Below are 18,371 nucleotides of genomic sequence, written 5' to 3' on the forward strand. Positions count from 1 at the left end.
CAGCATATCTTGCAATCACACTGAACTGCGACAAATGGCTTACGTCTGTTGACTCATCCAAAGCCAGGGAAAAGAACGGCGCTGTATTTATGCCCTTCACTTGCGTTTCCTCCACTTGGTTTGCCATCATGATGGTACGATCATGAACAGCTCTTGCCGACAGAGGCATGTCTTGTATCCGTATAATTATCATGTCTTTGTTCGGAAGATCATCAAAAAGTTCATTGGCTACATTCAGCATGAACGTTTTAGCATACTCGCCATCTGTGAATGGTTTTCCGTTCCTCACTATTGCTAAAGATCCAGCAAAGCTAGCGGAATTATAGTCACCTTGCCGGGTCCATACGCGGAGTTGCTGCTGGCTGGCTTGGACCCTGCTCAGTAGCTCTTGGCACGCTTTCTTTCTGCTGTCTCCCGCAGGGTATTTTGATGCAAAGGTAGCATGGCGTGTGTTGAAGTGCCGCTTTTATATTCGACCGTTTCATCGATGCAATTTTGTCATTGCAAATTCGACACACCACAGAACCTGCTCTCTCCACAAAGGCGAATTCTTCGGCCCATTTGTCCTGAAATGTACGATACTCCTCATCTTTTTTTTCTTTTCGCCATCTTCTTCGTCGAAGGGTTAGCTTTGAGCAAATGAGAGAGAGAGAGAGAGAGAGAGAGAGAGAGAGAGAGAGAGAGAGAGAGAGAGAGAGAGAGAGAGAGAGAGAGAGAGAGAGAGAGATGTTGACCTCAACTGAGGCTTGGCAAATAGTGAGTCTGGCTGGCCTGCGCACGGGCTTATATACTCGAGAGGTGCGGCGCGGCCGGCCGACTCTGGGATGCTGTCGCCTCAGCGGTGGCGCGTGATTGGTCGAGATGAATTCCGCTACGCATCTCGGCGGCGGCACGTCATTAGAGGAACCGAAATCACGAGTCGCCTCGGCCACATGACTGGACGAAACAAAAACCGCTTCAGCCCATTCGGAGGCGTTTTTTCTTCTCTCCTTCTGCCAAGTTCAGCCCTGCACGTGAATGAAGCACGACACCATTCAAACTATAGGTAAAGCTTCCGCGAGAAATATTGGGCTTTCAAAGTTTCAAACTCCAATTTTATCTGCGAGCCAGATGCAATCATCAAAAGAGCCACACCTGGCTCGCGAGCCACACGTTCCCGACGTGGATTAGATTAAGCTGGATTAAGCTGGATAAGCTGGATTAAGCTCCTGGATTAGATGAAGCTGACGATCCTAAACCGTGGAGCAAACCTTTCAATAGGGTTTGTGAAGTGTGCATGAGACACGATATTGATTATGGAAATAACACAACGTTGGAAGAAAAACATGAAGCCGATAGAGAAATGTTGTATAATTTGTCTCTGATACAAAATCCAACCTTGAGAGAAAACGTTGATAGGTTCATCGTGAAGAAGATGATCAATGCTAAATTGAAACTTGGGCTGGGAAATTCAAAAAACTTATAGGCTCTAATGATGTCATTAAGATTGAAGAGCAATTAGCTGATGAATTACATAAACCAAAAATCACAAAGTTTCATAGAAGGAAGGTTTACTCCAAGGAAGTTGATTATATCTGGTCCGCTGATTTGATTGGACTCAATAATGATAAGGGGTGCAAGTATGCTTTAACCGTTATTGATTTGAGGAATCGATATGCGTCGGTTGTCCCTTTGAAAAACAAAAGAGGTAATATTCTTATGTTAGCCTTTTAACAGATATTTAATAAAAGCAAGAGAAAACCTAAAAAATTGGGGACTGATGAGGGTACAGAGTTCTACAACAAAACATTTTTGAATTTTCTTAAAAACAACAACATTATATTATACAGTACCTTTAATGAGGGAAAAGCGGTTGTTATTGAGCAATTCAATCGCACTTTAAAAGAGAGACTATATAAAAAATTCACTCAACTCGGTTCTCAACAATGGTTATCTTAAATTCAGGACATTGTAGATAAGTATAATGATACGATTCATCCCTCAACGAATACGAAACCATCATAAATATTCACAAAATTAGAGTAGAAAAAAGAGATTAATGTCAGAAAGCCTAAGTTCAAAGTTGGTGATATAGTAAGAACATATAGGTGGAAATCTCATTTTGAAAAAGGTTATACTAAGCGATGGACAAATGAACTTTTTTTAAATCATTGATGTAATAGATACAGTTCCTTGGACTTACAAATTATGTAATTTAAAGGGGGAAGAGATTTTAGGTTCATTTTATTCACAGGAATTACAAAAGACAAAAATAAATAAATAATTTGACTCCACCCCTTTTTAAAGTCCGCCCCTTTTTGACTTCTCCCACACAAGCCCCACCCACACAAACACCACCCACACAAGCCCCACCCATCCACATAATCCCCACCCACAAAAGCCACATCCACACAAGCTCACCCACACAAGCTCCACAGTCCACCCACACAAATACCACCCACATAAGCCACATCCACATCCATCATATCCACATAATTAGTAATTAGTTAATTAGTTCCCCACATACAACATGTTTATTTAATTAAAAAAAATTGCTCCACCTACACAAACCACATCCACACAAACCCCATACACACAAGCTCCACCCACACAAGCCCCACCCACACAAACCCCACCCATCCACACAAACCCCATACATACAAGCCCCACCCATCCACACAAGCTCCACCCATGCAAACCCCACCCACCCACACAAACCCCACCCATCCGCACAAACCCCATACACACAAGCTCCACCCACACAAGCCCCACCCACCCACACAAGCCTCCCCCGTGCACCCCCACCTTCGACCCACCACCCCCTCATCCCACCCCCCACCCTTCCCCACACACACACAGGGAGGGGAGGGGGTGGTGGATCATTGGGGGAGCCCACCTACCCCCCTGCCCCTCATTTGCACTTCCTTTATTCTTTTTTATAATTAAGAATTAAATAATTGAAAGCAAAGCGAATATAATTAATCAAGATTGAAAATATGAAACATTTTTCTTTGGGTAAATATTCAGTTGCGAGAATGGACGATCTTTCCCAGCAGTCTGCTTTAGATGTCTTGTGATTCTGAAACTCGATCAACATATTCTGTTCAAAACAAAGAGTGAAGAACAATTAGGGTATTAATAAAATAATGAATATAACTTTTACCTCCAGAAGATAGTGTCATGTCAGATTCCTCCAGAAGATTAAGTTGTGTGTTTGGTTCATCCAGACAGGTGTTTAAACTGAAAAAAAAAAAATAATAATAATAATAATAATGAGTCAAAGACAGAGACATACACACACACATGCACACACACACATACCACACACACACATGCACAAATACACACACACACACACACACACACACACACACACACACACACACACACACACAAACACACAGAGCGATAATTTTCTCACCTTGGTCTCAGGTCATTCAAGATCAAAGGACGTGAGGGAATTTCTTTTACCATCCAAGAAAAATATCGTTCATTTCTTTCCACTCGTCGTGTAATTCAAATAATTCATTTTCATCATCAGCTATCAACGATGTTCTTATTGGGGGCAACCTGTAAGAAAAAAAACTAATTATTAGTTGTATCGTGATTTAATTCTGTTTGAAACAACAAATAATGAATTGGGTTGAGATCTCACCTGTCATATTGTGAAAACGATTGATCCGTAAGGTTGGAGTACTCCTCTGCACAATCCATTCTCTGAATGAAACACGCTGGGCACACAAGTTGGTTTAAATAAGCAACTTGATGACGTAATGGGAGATTACAGAACAATGGTTTTTCCAGGGTGTGTTCCCACATAGGAAATGACCGGAATTTTTTTTGGCTTGGTTCGGTCGAGGCAGCTTGGCTGACTTCAAAATGACTCATTTTAACACGAAAATGAAACATCTTGCTTTGAATGATTTTTATAAAACCTACGTTTAAAAGCTGTTTTAGCTAAACTTTGTTCTGTTAGTGTTCTGATGATTTAAAATATAACCACGAGAAACATGGGCACAGAATACTTCCTCATTTTCATGGCACGACTGTGCTCCTAAAAACACTTCCTCATTTTACAAAACCGAAGGAGAAATAACCTTTTCTTTCATTCTTGAAGAGATAAAGTGAATATACTCTGGAAATGAATGTAATTGGAAAATGAAGTTATTCCCCAAAGTAGAACATGGACAAATATTCATTGGTTCGCTCTTTGAGTGGAATGAAAATATGAAAGGGAAGAAGTGCTTTAATCAGTAAGTCTCAATTTTACATTTGCTTGTATGGGAGGGAAGGGGATAGGTGGGGAGAAAATCAGTCTCCTATTTTGGGCTTTTGGGGCTTGAGTCAGTCTCAATTTTGCATTTGATTGTATGGGAGGGTTTGAAAATCAGTCTCCTATTTTGGGCTTTTGGGGCTTGAGTCAGTCTCAATTTTACATTTGCTTGTATGGGAGGAAATGGGATAGGTGGGGAGAAAATCAGTCTCCTATTTTGGGCTTTTGGGGCTTGAGTCAGAAAGTTTTTTCCCTTCCCCCCATTCATTTGAATGGCTGCCACAGAAATCCCATTTATCCTCGACTTTCGTGGTCAGCCCATTGGCCTCCTCCACTTACGAGGCTCCCTCGCTGAGAGAATCTGGTGAGCAGGGTCAGCATCAGGCAAACGAGCCACAAGTCCATACAGCCACAGCTGAAGCTCACGGATGATGCAGGTAACAAATCTCATTTGAGTCTCTTTCAGCAACCGCACATTGGACACAGTCCGACCAGGGGTAGCCAAGAATTCTCTGAAAAGACCTGGTACCAAAGGAATTAAGTCTCCAACTCGGATCCCTGGACAGAGTCCAAGTCTCACATCCGTAGAGCAAGACTGAAAGCACCAAGGACCTGAAGACTCGGTCGTTCATTCTCCTGCACAGGTACCACACCCCATGTTCGAGTGAATCCATGACTCCGCAGGCCTGATCCAGATGTCTGTTGACCTCTGGATCACAGCCAGCAAAGACATGAATATGACTGCCAAGGTTAGAGAATCTCTCCGTGACCTCAACATCCTCACCACAAACGGGTACAGACAAGATAGCAGCATCCAAGATGTCATTGAAAGCCTGAATCTTAGTTTTTATCCAGGAAACCTGTAATCCCAGCAGCTCCGACTCCTCATTCAGCATCCTGAGGGCCCCCAAAGGGATATCCAGAGTCTCCGCTCAAGTGACTACAAGAACTGCATGCACAGAAGTGCATGCAACGACATGAGTACAGCATTTCCACGAGCCTTGAGAAGTTCAGCATGGATGCCAAAGATCCCACGAGCATTACCCTTTTCACCCGACTCACCACTACCTGTGCTTCCACAAACGAAGGTGGATCACAGTTGATTGGAGGGTCAGCAATAGGGATAGTAACAACCCTGACATCCAACTCGACAGCTGATGGATCAGCCTGGTACAGCCGCTCAAAGTAACCGACCCAGCAAGCCTTCACTTCGGACTCCTCTGTCAAGATCCCACCCCCCCTCCCTTTCCACCCTAACTGTAGTACACCGAGGGATGGGCTTGGATGAACGCAATGCGCGATTTCCCCTGTAAGCATGACAACAATCACTTGACCACAGGTGATGCTCAACCCCCTCACATATTCCTCGCACATAGGCCTCCTTGTCCACCCTTAGCGCACGTACAATTTTATGCCTCAACTCCCTGAACGGCTCAGCTCTGCCATTCAGCCTGGCCCTGCGACTCTGGCCAATGGTATCCAGTGTCCCTTGAGAGACAAAAATTCTTCTTCGCCCTTCGGAGAGTTCCACGACATCCACTGGCAACATTAATGATGATGGTCTTGAAGGCACTCCACAACTCCTCAGGATTCCCAAAAGCAACCAGACCCCCCAAATCTCCACTCGACCTGTTCACAAACTACGCAGCTACCCTCGCATCCTTGAGCTTGCTAACATCCACCCTAGGCTGGGATGGTACCATTCTCATACATTCAAGCTGCAACTTCAGAGTTGCTACCACAAGCCTGTGGTCGGTGTTGAGGAACTGAGCACTCCGGTAGACCCTGCAGTTCTGGATCATCCTCCAGCGACCATCATCGAGCACATGGTCAATCTCCTTTGCCACACTGCCAGCATTGGAATACCAAATCCAGCGATGAGCTTGTGGACGCTGAAACCAGGAACCAGCCACCTTAAGTCTATGACTTCTTGCAAAGTCAAGGAACTTGGTGCTATTCTGGTTCACAGTTGCAGACCCAATGGGGACCAATACATGTCTCATAACCATCCCCACCAGATCCAGTCGATGCAATGAAATCCCCCAAGACTAGAAGAATATCTCATCTGGGACACTGATCAACCACAGACTGAAGCGTGGCATTGAATGTGTCCTTCACGGTGAGATCACTCGTCTCAGTCGGAGCATAAACAGAGACCAGGGAAACAACACCCAAGGAGGGACGAATCTTTACTCTCATAATATGCTCATTGACCTGTGTTACCTCAATTGTCATTGGAGTCAACTTATTGGACACAGCTACCGCAACTCCTTGGGCATGGTAACCAGACCAATCGTAGGTGTAACCACCCACCATGATCTCGTCACTATCCGGTCTCCAAACCTCAGAGAGTGCTGCAATACCAATGTTCAAATGCTTAAGCTAAATCACAACACTCACACTCTCTTATATTATCATTTTTTGCCTGTGAATTAATACTGCACTGCAGCATGGGACTGAACAACACACATATGCACGCACACACGCACGCATGCACACACACGCACATTCATTTTTTTGGCCTGTGAATTAATACTGTATGTAGTGAGGGGTAGCGCACGTGACTGAACTGCATCGTAATACCTCGTCGTTCATATCACCTCACCACGTCACTCACTTGGCACTATAGCATCGCACAACGCCATTATGTTGTTCTATCCTCCGTGTCTGTGTGGGCACGGGGTTACCAAGCAGGAGCCATTCCGGGCGAGGATGGTTTAAGGCCCAGTCGGGGACGTTGTGTGATGAGTGACATTAAAATTGATTTGATTTCAACCTCATCAAGATAGGTGTTTTGGCCGTGATGCTCCGCTGGGGATTCCCAGTAACCTTTGTGGCGCAAAGACATGTCTGAACATTGCGGGGCCACATCGCCAGTCTCTCTAAAAATTCCACCCTAAAAATACCAACTGCTAACAAATTCCACCCTTTGCTTCGCTGAAAATGGGGGAGAGATCTTCTCCTCCTTCTCCCTCTTCCTCTTCCTATCCTTCTCCTTCTTCTCCTCCTTCTCCTTCTTCTCCTCATTCTTTTTCTCCTCATTCTCATTCTCCTTCATCTTCTTCTTCTTCATGACTTTTTCAGAGGTGCGATTCTCTATATAGGCCACGAGCCCAGACATCACGGTGGTGAACGAAGGAGCCTTTTGGTAATCTGTAATACTATATGGATTTCTCGCTCTGTTTTAAAAAATCTCATAACCACATTGCAGAATGGGGAATGCTTCTGCTTCAAATGGCCAAAAATGTTTGGCAGATCCGAGATGCCAATCCCCACCTCTTTAATACTTTGAAATAGATGCACTGTGGGTCTGTCGTATAGAGGGAATTTTAAAACACAGATGGTCAAATATTTGGGTTTCCTACAAGTATCACAGGTCCCAGTAGAGCGACACCGTATCCTAAGGAGGTATGAATTAAGACGACAGAGCAGAAGGAGGGATGACAGCGTTTCTTAAATAAATAAATAAATAAATAAATAAATAAATAAATATGCTTGGTTGTAATAATCACTGAATTCTTAAAATTTTCAGATTTTATGAAAGATTTCGACAGTTATTTAGTCCACAAGATCTGATTCTCAAATCCGAAGCCAATCCATAATACCATTGTGGATTTCCCACTCTCTTTTAAAAATCTCAGAACCACCTTGCTGAGTGCAATCTGGGTCCGTCACAGAGAAGGAATTTAAAAAATATATGGATCCAATCTTCGGGTTTCCGACAAGTGTCACAGGTCCCAGTAGAGTGACACCCTATCCTATGGAGGTATGAATTAAGATGACAGGGCAAAAGGATGGATGCTTAGTTATAAGAAGCGCTGATTTATTTAAGTTTTCAGATTTCACTTCAGATTTTGACAATTATTTAGTCCACGAGATCTGATCCTCAAATCAGAAACCAGATATTGATTATATACTTTAATTAGATCGTCAGAGGTAATTGTGGTTCCAAGTCCCAGGCATTTTTGAGTAGGCCGAACAAAATGGTGGCTTAATAATCCATCAGTGTGACAGAGGGTTGACAAAGGTTGCGTACCGCCATATTTTTTAAGACTTATTTTGTTATTTTTTGTGATAAGCACCCGAAAATTATCTTCAAAAGGGGTGTTTACATTTAGCTAAACACCAAGTTTTGATTCATGCACTCCTTTGGAGTCCTCTTCGTATGCATGCAAAGTTTTGGCTTGCGAGGTTTCATGGTTTTGGAGTTATTGACTGACTTGGAGACACAAACACGGATTGACTGACTCTCACACACACACACACACACACACACACACACACACACACACACACACACACACACACACACACACACACACACACACACACACACACACACACACATTTATTATTGTAGATATCCACCTGTGTCTACACTCTTCAGGACCTGACCCATGATGATATCACTTTCAGTTGTTTTGGAGTTATTGCATGTTGGCGTAATTAGATGGGGATATTGCATCATTAAGCACCTGGGATTTGGCTGGTTGTTTCCCTCATGAGATGAGAACTGGATAACACAAAGAGCTCCCCCGAATGCAGACATGACGGCAGCTTAATCCTTTCTGAGAAAAGCCATAGCCTCCATGAAGCCTATTGCTTCAGTAATGTGGAAAATGACCGGCACTGCAATCAGGAATGACCACAACAGCAATTAATTTTACCCACTGCTGTGGTCACAAGGGTTAGCCAAGCGGTTATGCCTCTTTCGCGGCTTCTGCAGTATAAACAAGTTGGCCAGGTGGTTTTGCATGCTTCATGTGAATGGCTTTATTCATATACGAAGGGAAACCAATTCTGTGTCCTTGATGATCTCAAATGCTAGAATAAGGCAACAGTACTTCAGTGAGGTGGTGTAATGATTAGCGGGTCCGTTCCGAGTCTGGGAGTTCGGCAGTTATAACCTCGGCCGAGTCACACTTTAAAAAATGACTAGTCTGGAGACGGCGATGGTTCACGAGCAATGTACACGGTTCGCCTTTTTTATTTTTTGACCTTCGAGGGGATGCCACGGGCAAACTGGCGGGAATCGGGAAAAACGTAGATGATGAAAGTTGCAGTACTCAAAGAGCACGACTTGCATACCAATTTTCATTTGAAACAGTTGAAAACCCTCGGAGCTCGATGCCCAATTTATTGATTTTTTTGGATATTTTCTAAGTTCATGACCTTGTGACCTTGACCGTGGGACAAAAATGAAAAATCGAGCTCCGTGGGGCTATGCAGGTGCCATTGGGCTAACCAAATACCGAAACCCCTGCCAGATTCGACAAACCCCCTCGGAGAAGATGTAACTTGAAATCGGCTTCCCCTAAAAACACGTTTTTTGGGCGTGGCTCCGCCCATAATGGGCGCAGCACACTCATTCTCCAGAAAACACAACTAGATCATGATACAAACCTCGCACCCTAATTTTATCAAGATCGGATCAAAACCCACGGAGCTATGCTCGGGACAGACAGACAGACAGACAGACAGACACACACCTATACCGAATATAGTGGTCACTTACTGACTCGTGAACCAATATGTGCTGCTTCCTTGGTCGACATTCAGCATTTTAAAACGATGGAGCGCAGACAAACAATCATAGGTTGGCAACCTTTGTGGAGGCCTGATGGGCCTCATGGCCTCTTGTGTTGAAGTTCCTTGCAAGAGAACTCGTATCTTTATAACACGGCTAAGGAGATGAGCTTTTAAATGCTGGACATGTTATACCTTCGGCGATGAATGTTAAAGCCTAATTCAATCTGACATTCGAGGTTTAGTTGGGAAGAATCGAGTGCTCAGCAATGATGCATTTGAATTGTGATTACAATTGTGTTTTTGTGCAGTCACATGGGAGTGTGGATCTGAAAAATAAACAAATGCAATCTAAAGCTCTCGGCATCGAGACGTAAGGTTAGGGTTTGGTGCTTGGCTGATTTGCACATATCGGCTGCACAGCAAGGCATCATTCTCAAAGCATAGATGAAATGAACATTTGCAATTAAGGAATATATACAAACAAATTTAATGCAAAGTTGAGGCTCATGGAAGAGCTAGAACACCAAACAGAAGAGGTACAACGTAGTGGACGATAGGGGAAACACAATGACAGTAGAGTAGAGGGACACAACAGAGAGACACTTTGAGGAAGAAGGAGAGAGCGAGGGCAGCGGGAGGAAGACAGGGGGAGGGTGAATATGCTCGAACACATAAATATAGGGGGGGGGGACAGAGTGAAGAAAGAGGAATGGAAGATCTGGAATTAAATGGCAATGGAACAAAAAATGGACAGGAGGATGTAGGGAATGGGGAAAGATAACCTCAAAAGGAAAGGGTGGGATTGAGGAGGGTAAACGAAGGTAGAAAAGCTCATAGATGTGGATGGGAAAGGGGGAAGAGGTGCGAAATAGCCATATAGCCATCTTGAAGCCTTGGAAGGAAGAATGAAATTGGATAGACTGAGGAAGTTGTTTCCACAGGTGAGACAAAAGAGGAACAAATGACGAGAGTAAGGTTTTTCAAATTCCAACTGAGTATGTTTCGAAATTCCATCCACAACCACAAACACATACACAGATTCATAGTCGCACAAAAAACGAAAGTGGAGCAAAAGATGCAAAGCGATTAAAAAAATTTATTTCACAGTACCATAAGGAGTTGAAATGTTTCACTAACAGAAGGAATCTTCTGTGTACGAAGGCTGAAATGTTTTGAAATTCTCTCTCAAGGTTTGCGCGGAGTCCAGACAATTGCATGTTGAGAGTCCGTAAACACTGTGGGCAGCCAACCCCTTCAGAAACTCCATAGCAGAACAGCTCTGAGGCTCTACATGCATCACCTATACCACAAAAGAAGAACTTCGACCTTGGGCGCAACACCCAGTGGGTGGTCAGGCGCAAAGGAATGCGCGTCAGGTGGCAGCGCATACCGTAGACTGAGCAACCTCGAACCCAGGGCAGAGGCCAAGCACTGGACATGGCCCAAGCGAAGCCTGGTGATCGTAAATCATTGTCCATCGACAGCTGTTCATGCAAAGACTTCACATCTACCACCACCACCACCAGGACAACTTTCCACTACCTGTGTGCAACTCCATCTTCTCTCTCCACAGTAAACCTCCACCAGTCTTGTTTACACCTTTCCACCATCCTCAATTGCTTCCTTTCCTCTTTTGAGACCTGCACTCTGGCACCTCGATGGTGGTCCTTGGTGGACCAGAAGCTTTGAAGAATACCCTGCTCTTTCACTCGTTGAGATACCTGAATGTACCTCGACCCAGAACCTGGTGTATTTCTTCTTGCAGGAACCTGAAAGTTCTGGATTTAAAGGAATAATTTATTTGACCTCGAAGGTAGGTTCACATAGTGCGAACAATGTTCATGGCGCGATCCAACTCTTTTCAAACTTTCTGAGATGCGGTGATAGCAAGTTTAACAAATCTCAATCCACATGGATTTGAGTTGACAACAAACAGGAAACAAACTGACACACTTTGCCATTCTGTCGAAAGCTAAATTCCTTTGATCACAAAAGTTTTCCGGAAGCTTTGAAGTTTATTTTATTTTTATTTTACATTGGTTGAGTAACGATGGAATGCAATAAAATTTCACGACCATTCAAGATCAAGGCGAAAATAATTAATTACTACTGATGAGCCGACGATCTCATTCGTGGTGGAATGTTTTCATTGCTAGGAACACGAGGCGTGGATGTTTAAGTGTTCATAAAGGAAGGAGGCACTTGTTAGAGGGGAGAGTTTGGAAACGTCAACAGGAGATGACATCCGTTGTTTGGTGCCAAAGGGAGTGGAACAGTTTGCTACGGAATGAAGCCTCATCTGCATGTAGCTCTTGGGAAAACCGTTTTGGGTGTGGTGTACATGGGTAATGAGCAAATGAAGGTGTAGTATCTATAAATGATTGGTAACATAGGCACAATCTCAAAGGAGTCCAAAACTGATATCATCATCACAAGCCATAAGGGTATGCAAACATGTCAGTTTGTGCTTTGAGTTTCTCAGTAGCTACTTGCTTATGACAGTTGTTTACATTATGCTGTTTATGTTGAAGAGAAATAAGCCAACAAGAATGGCTGTGAGTCTGTTATCATGTTTCACTGTACTGTGCCTTAGGTCAGCTCCATCCCCAGAAGATCGGCCAAACAAAGGCAACCGTTGTCCCTGGAAGCAGCAACCTCTCAACACAGCAGCCCTCCGGAGAGAGGATGATCCAGCACCCATTGGAGCCTGAAAGCCAGCATGCACCTCCAGCGTATGATTTGGAATCTCGGGCTGAGAGGATTGCACGATATAAGGCTGAACGACGGAGACAGTTGGCTGAGCAGTTTGGAATAAACATCCCTGATGATGCTGATGTGAGGAGTACACCAAAAAGGAATGAATGTTTGAATATTGTATCACCACCAGAGGCTTCATCAATGGTCTCTACCTCGTATTCACTGCTTCAAAGACCTGGGCAAGGAAGCATCACATTAAAAATGCAGGAGGATTACAAAACTTGTGCATGCCCTTCCATGAAGCAAGACACGGTGATACAGCAAGCAAGTTCGTCTGCTGTGACTCTGAAAGACCCTGCTGCGCATGAAGACTCAGCCGATTCTCCAAGACTTCGATGTCACCAAATATGGGGCCATGAAGCTCAGGTTCAGAGGAACATGCCAGTGCCTTTGGAAAACAAAACATCAGGTGGGATGGAAGAAGTAAAGTTACACCTCCCCTTGGAAAGTCGAACTTGTAGGAGGGAAGAATCAAGGGGCAGATTCCTGTCATCGTCCCTGGTCGAGAAACATCAAGAAGACTTTTCAAGTCCAAACGTCACCAGCATGTCTCGTCTTTCATCCAGCAACTATGACAGGACAAGTATTGACCACTCTCCATCTTTGGACTCTCAACAAGCAATTATAACCTCATCCAGAACTGAAGAAGTAGTTACACACCCTTCTGCGGACACCACGGTTTTATCTGCACTCAGGTAATGTATTTCACTTCCCTGTTTGCCTTGGTGTTTTCTTTCCTACACTTTACCCTAATGAAACATGCTTTTCCGAGATGGAAGTGAAAATCATTTTTGCATCACACTCTGACCAAGGTTTTGGCAGCTTGCCTGACGAAAGTTATCCGCAACAGAAGAAACAATTTAGCTGTCTACAAAAAACATTAGTTGCTACTATTCTTTCAATTGTACTCTGTCTCACCATCAAAATTATCTTCACTTTACTTGAGCTTGATGCTTCCTTATGCTCTCTGCTTTGGCTCCAATTATTGTGACTATTATTCCAAGCTGGTGTGATGCCAGCAGGGGGTCCTGCATTGTGGAGCACACAAGCCTTCGTATTGGGGGTGGGGAAGTAAAGCCTGCTGTCCTGTCCGCTTTGTGGACATTAAAGGTCCCATGGTGTTTGTGAAATGCCCTGGCTAAATGCCAAATCTTCCATATAGGTTCGGTGTGAGTTTCTCCAAACGCACGCAGCTTGAAGTTATAGGTCAAGTCGAGAACATTTTGATTTCATTATTATTATTATTATTATTATTATTATTATTATTATTATGCATGCAGCCTGTTGCTTCTGATTGCATCACTGATTGCAGCTGTGCCACTGATGCAGTGCCCCCTGTTTCCAGTAAACCATTACTCATTTTGCTGACCTTGGAAGGATGACAGGCTGAGTCCAATCCTCCTGTCATTATTTAATGGTACGACAGGGACTCAAACTCAAGACCCTGAGGTCTTAAGGCAGCAACCTTAACCGTTAAATCAACACCAGGCTTAACCATCCCTATAATTCTGAGTGATTGATATATCAACGTCTACCATAAGCTTCGATGAAGCTTTGCAATTGTGTACCGCTGGCCATTAGTGATATGAATTCAATTTAATCGGGTAAACCAACTAACTTTTTTGTATAAAAGTCGAGGCTCATGGAAGAGCTAGAACACAGCAAAGCAGAACAGAACAGAACAAAAGGAATACACTGGAAAGTATGAAAACACACTAACATCAGGGAAGAGGAATACTTGAAGGAGAAACGGGCAAAGGGAAGAATGAGAGCAAGGGGAGGGGAGGAGGACGTAGTGGGTGAAGAAGATTGATGCACACTCAAATACAACAAGAGGAAGAAGAAAAAACTGGGGATGAACCATAAATGCAACAAAAAAAACGAAAATGAGGAAGAGGGGAGAAACGCAATTCCCTGGAAAGGAAGTGTGGGCTTGGGGACAGTTAATGATGGTCAAAAAGGTCCCGAGTATGAATGTGGAATGACCTGAGGTAGTGGTGAACAACCATCTTGAAGTCCGAGAGGGAAGAATGGGATTTAACAGCTTAAGGAAATTGGTTCCTCAGGCGAAAAAAAGAGGAACAAATGAGTGGTGGTGAGCAGTGAGTCTGGAATTTTGGAGTTTCACCAGAAGTGGATACTTGCAGACCGTATGTGCCCTTCAGAAACCTGAGGGGGGTGGGGGGACAAGGAAAGGGCAAAGATGCAAGACCAGAAAGTAGTTGGTCGAAGACAAGAGGCCATAGACCTGTCTATGATGCATGGGTAATAGGCCCAGAGACAGCTTCATTATGTTGGAGTCCAGCAATCTTGAAAGCCTTGGTTTCCATGGCATCAAGCTGCGCAAGTTGAGGCAGCAGCAACAGCCAAGAGGGGAGAGTAGTATTCCATTGAGTTGTGGATGAGGGCCTTGAAAGTTGATGAAAGTTAAGATTTACCAAAGAAAAACTTTGCACGACAGAGGATGCCCAGTCGGTAACTGCTTTTGGAGGCCAACTCCGATGTACAGTTTGCCCAAGAAAGACCATGGTCGATGTTGAGGCCCAAAAGTTTAAACACGACCTAGTTTTTTGTAGAGGTTTCTTAAGGAAGTAGATGGAGGGTTCGCCAGATGGTCCTTTCAAAGAAACAGAGTGAGAGTGTGAGAATTGTCAGGGTTGAATACCATATTCCAAGTGTTTGACCACCTTGTGATTCAATCAACATCTGAAGAGAGGGAAGAGGCTGCTGCCTGCCTATCTGAAGGATGAAGGATGCAAAGACTGAGGGTGGAGTCATCAGAAAGGAGATTAAGAGGATTTTCAAGAGAAATGGAAAGATCGTTGAGGAAAATGAGGAGCAGAACTGGGCCCAAGACACTCTCTTGGGGAACGTCAATCTCGACAGGGAGAGGAGATGAAGGGATCCCATTGAAAGCCACATGCTGACTACAATAGTAGAGGAAGAAAGCAAGAACTAGAAAGGCACTCGGTAGAGCACATACCTCTGCTACGCAATGCCTGATCCAGTAGAACATACAGTATCAGGCCCAAGACATTTTTGAAATATCGTGCTCTACTGTATATCATTTTTAGTCCAATCTCTCAATGTTGAAGATTCACTGAAAATTTTTTATTGGATCTGGTTTTGGATCGTCACCAAAATCGAACCAATTTGTCATCGTCACGCACCCAACCTGCCCGCCAAATTTCATTCAAATCCATCCCCAATTTTTTGAAGCATCCTACTCACAAACAAACAAGAAAGACGTCATACAGAACATGATACTTGCAAAATCCCTAAAACAAATTTGACCTTAAAAATAATATGTGTTTGAATTCAATGACCAAATATGCAAATCCTCTTCAAATTTCAAGTCAATCGGATGAAAATTAACAATTTTAGAAAATTGGCCTTTGTTGACCTTTTGGCTGATGTTGACCTTTAGGCCTACATTGATCTCAAAAATAATGGTTGGTTGAATTTAGTGACCTTGTATGCAAATCCTTTTCAAATTTCATGTCAATTGGATGAAAATTTATGATTTTAGAAATTTTACAAAGTTGTTGACTTTTGACCTCAAAACCAACAGGCTTTTTGCTTATGACCAACTCTATCCGACCATTTTGTGAAGTTTTGTGAAGATCGGTTTAAAAATGTGATTGACAGGCAAACAAACAAACAAGGAAAAGATGTCATGCAGAGCACGATACTTACAAAATCCACCCCCTCTCCAAAGGTTGCCATGGATACATCAAATTGTCCATTCATTAAGTTTAAAACTGAAGATGTTAATCAAAGCACAAGCCAATCAGATGAAAATTAATTATTTTTCAGATTGAAATTGATGTTTTCAGAAGTGTGACCTTTGACCTTTTGACCTCAAAAATAGTTGGTTTCCAAATTCAGTGATGCACTTTGCAATTGCTGTTTAATTTTAAAGTTAATCAGATGAAAAATGACGATTTTAGAAATACGACCTTTGACCTCAAAATCCATAGGTTTCTCAGTTGAGATGATCTCTATAACTTGGTGAAGTTTCATGAAGATCGGATTAAAATTGTGACCTGTAGGCGATTGACAAACAAGCAAACAGACAAATAAACCAATGTCACCCGCAGGGTGACCCGTATCTTGCCAAAAGGTGACCACGTGTGACTTCTTTAAGGTCACACTGAGGTGTGACAGAGCTGCTATCCACCAGGAGCGACTCCTTGAGGAATATCTGCCTACGAGAGGTTCCGATGAGAATCGTTCTACAGAGTAACCATGAAAAATATGCGTTTGCCTCATAACATCATCAAATGACGTCATAATGTCTCAAGCTTGACATATCTAGAAAGCACTCATCGAGGTGTTCAATTTGAGGTACTACACGATATGGTTCCTAAAACTTGAAAATTTGACCTTGGGGTCAAATATGTTTGACCTTAGGTGCTAACCATGAAGGTCAAGGCCAATCGCCACCAAAAATTAATGAGCTGAGCGCCAGACCATGAACTATATTCCCATGAAGTTTGAAGACGATCCGATCAAAATTACTCAAAAAATAAGGGTTTCGTCGACTCCCCTGATTTGCGACAAAGTGACCTTGACCTTTGACCTTGACCTTCAAAATGTTGTGCACTGAAAGGGACCTCTATAAGCCTCTGATATGCGAAGTTACAAAAATTTCCAATGATAACTGTGCTCTGCAGAATTTTTTATACGTGATTACAGACAAACAAACAAAAAAATAAAAATAAAAAAAACATACAAGCTGACTAACATATCTTGCAAAAACTTCGTCTTGGCAAGATAACAAGCCGGTAGGCGACATGGGTGGTCGCTATATAATTTTATACGTCATACAGTTTTTGACGGATCGGGCTGAAATTTTTTGACAAAGAGGTTGAATATAGTGCGCATAAAAGCGCGGAAGCCGATTTTTGATTTTTGAAGAAAAAAAAATTCAAAAATGTTTTTTCGGATTTTTTTCAAAAATTTCAAAGTCCCGTTGCTTGGCAACAGTGGCGTCCAGAGCAACGGTGCTCAAAAGCATACAACTAGATCCTCGTATGAACCTACCAGTCAAGTTTCATCAAAATCGGTTGACTCCTCTGGCCTCCAGAGCTGTCCATTACATACACACAGACAGACGGAAAACCTGAGAATAACGGTAGTCTAACGACCACCCAACAAACAGGCAGAACAACAAAATCGACTGACCAATATACTTGAAAAATCTTCGCTTTTGCAAGTAACAAACAGAGAGACAGACAAACAGGGGTGAAAACATAACCTCCTTCCACCTTTGGTGAGCGGAGCCAATAAAAGAGCATTGGAACAAAAAACAGAAAGAAAGATGGAGGAGAGGGAAGAAAAAATAATAACCTGGAAAGGAATGGGTGAGTTTGGGGAGGTTTAATGAGCATAGAGAAAATAATCTGAGAGGGAGGAGGAGGAGGAGGAGGATGAGGAGGAGGAGATAATTGAAAGTGACGATGAGCCGTTATCCACAGTGCACTCCTTCCAGGAGAGAAACTTCGCATCCTCTTCAGTTATTATCTTTCACAAAGTTATTATCTTTCACAAAGTTATTATCTTTCACAAAGTAACTATTTTTCTGGTATTACCTAGTCATTTCAACGAAAGATGGATTGATTGAGGCATTTGTCCAGCCAACGAGGTATTCAGCCTGACACTTTAACCAAATGGAAAATTTCTGCTTTTATTATTCTCCCTCCAATTTTGAGATATTTTATGTGGAATTTTTATTTTCCCATGACAATGCCAACCACTCAAGCTTTTGTTTTGGCGTTTTCTTCTGAATCGTTTATTCTAATTCATTTTGTTTTATAATATTGGAATTATT

General features: G+C 43.0%; 1 protein-coding gene and 1 long non-coding RNA gene across 20 annotated transcripts in view; one reads left to right on the top strand and one right to left on the bottom strand.

Annotated features, from left to right (window-relative positions):
* Positions 1-18,371, top strand: part of LOC147028201 (supervillin-like) — a 196,012-nt gene that overhangs the window by 90,114 nt on the left and 87,527 nt on the right. For 17 of the 18 annotated variants that reach the window (XR_015057460.1, XM_085878374.1, XM_085878372.1 and 14 more), the window contains one exon: positions 12,375-13,233. Coding sequence is in view for 17 of the 18 variants with exons in the window: in XM_085878374.1 (XP_085734500.1) it covers positions 12,375-13,233 (859 nt within the window). In the remaining variant the exon portion in view is untranslated. Of the gene's footprint in view, positions 1-12,070; positions 12,226-12,374; positions 13,234-18,371 lie in introns of those variants that run through there. The other variant, XM_085878381.1, reaches the window with a different exon arrangement.
* LOC147028202 (uncharacterized) overlaps positions 1-18,371 on the bottom strand; it is a 34,071-nt gene that overhangs the window by 7,844 nt on the left and 7,856 nt on the right. The window contains exons 2-4 of one of the 2 annotated variants that reach the window (XR_015057462.1): positions 3,635-3,710; positions 3,401-3,549; positions 3,143-3,219 (exon numbers count right to left, since the gene is read on the bottom strand). This is a non-coding gene — a long non-coding RNA (uncharacterized LOC147028202). Of the gene's footprint in view, positions 1-2,875; positions 3,080-3,142; positions 3,220-3,400; positions 3,550-3,634; positions 3,711-18,371 lie in introns of those variants that run through there. The other variant, XR_015057461.1, reaches the window with a different exon arrangement.

The sequence above is a fragment of the Eptatretus burgeri genome, chromosome 4 (assembly GCF_056783735.1).
Source record: "Eptatretus burgeri isolate ZD-2024b chromosome 4, Ebu_testis_v1, whole genome shotgun sequence".
Classification (NCBI taxonomy): domain Eukaryota; kingdom Metazoa; phylum Chordata; class Myxini; order Myxiniformes; family Myxinidae; genus Eptatretus; species Eptatretus burgeri.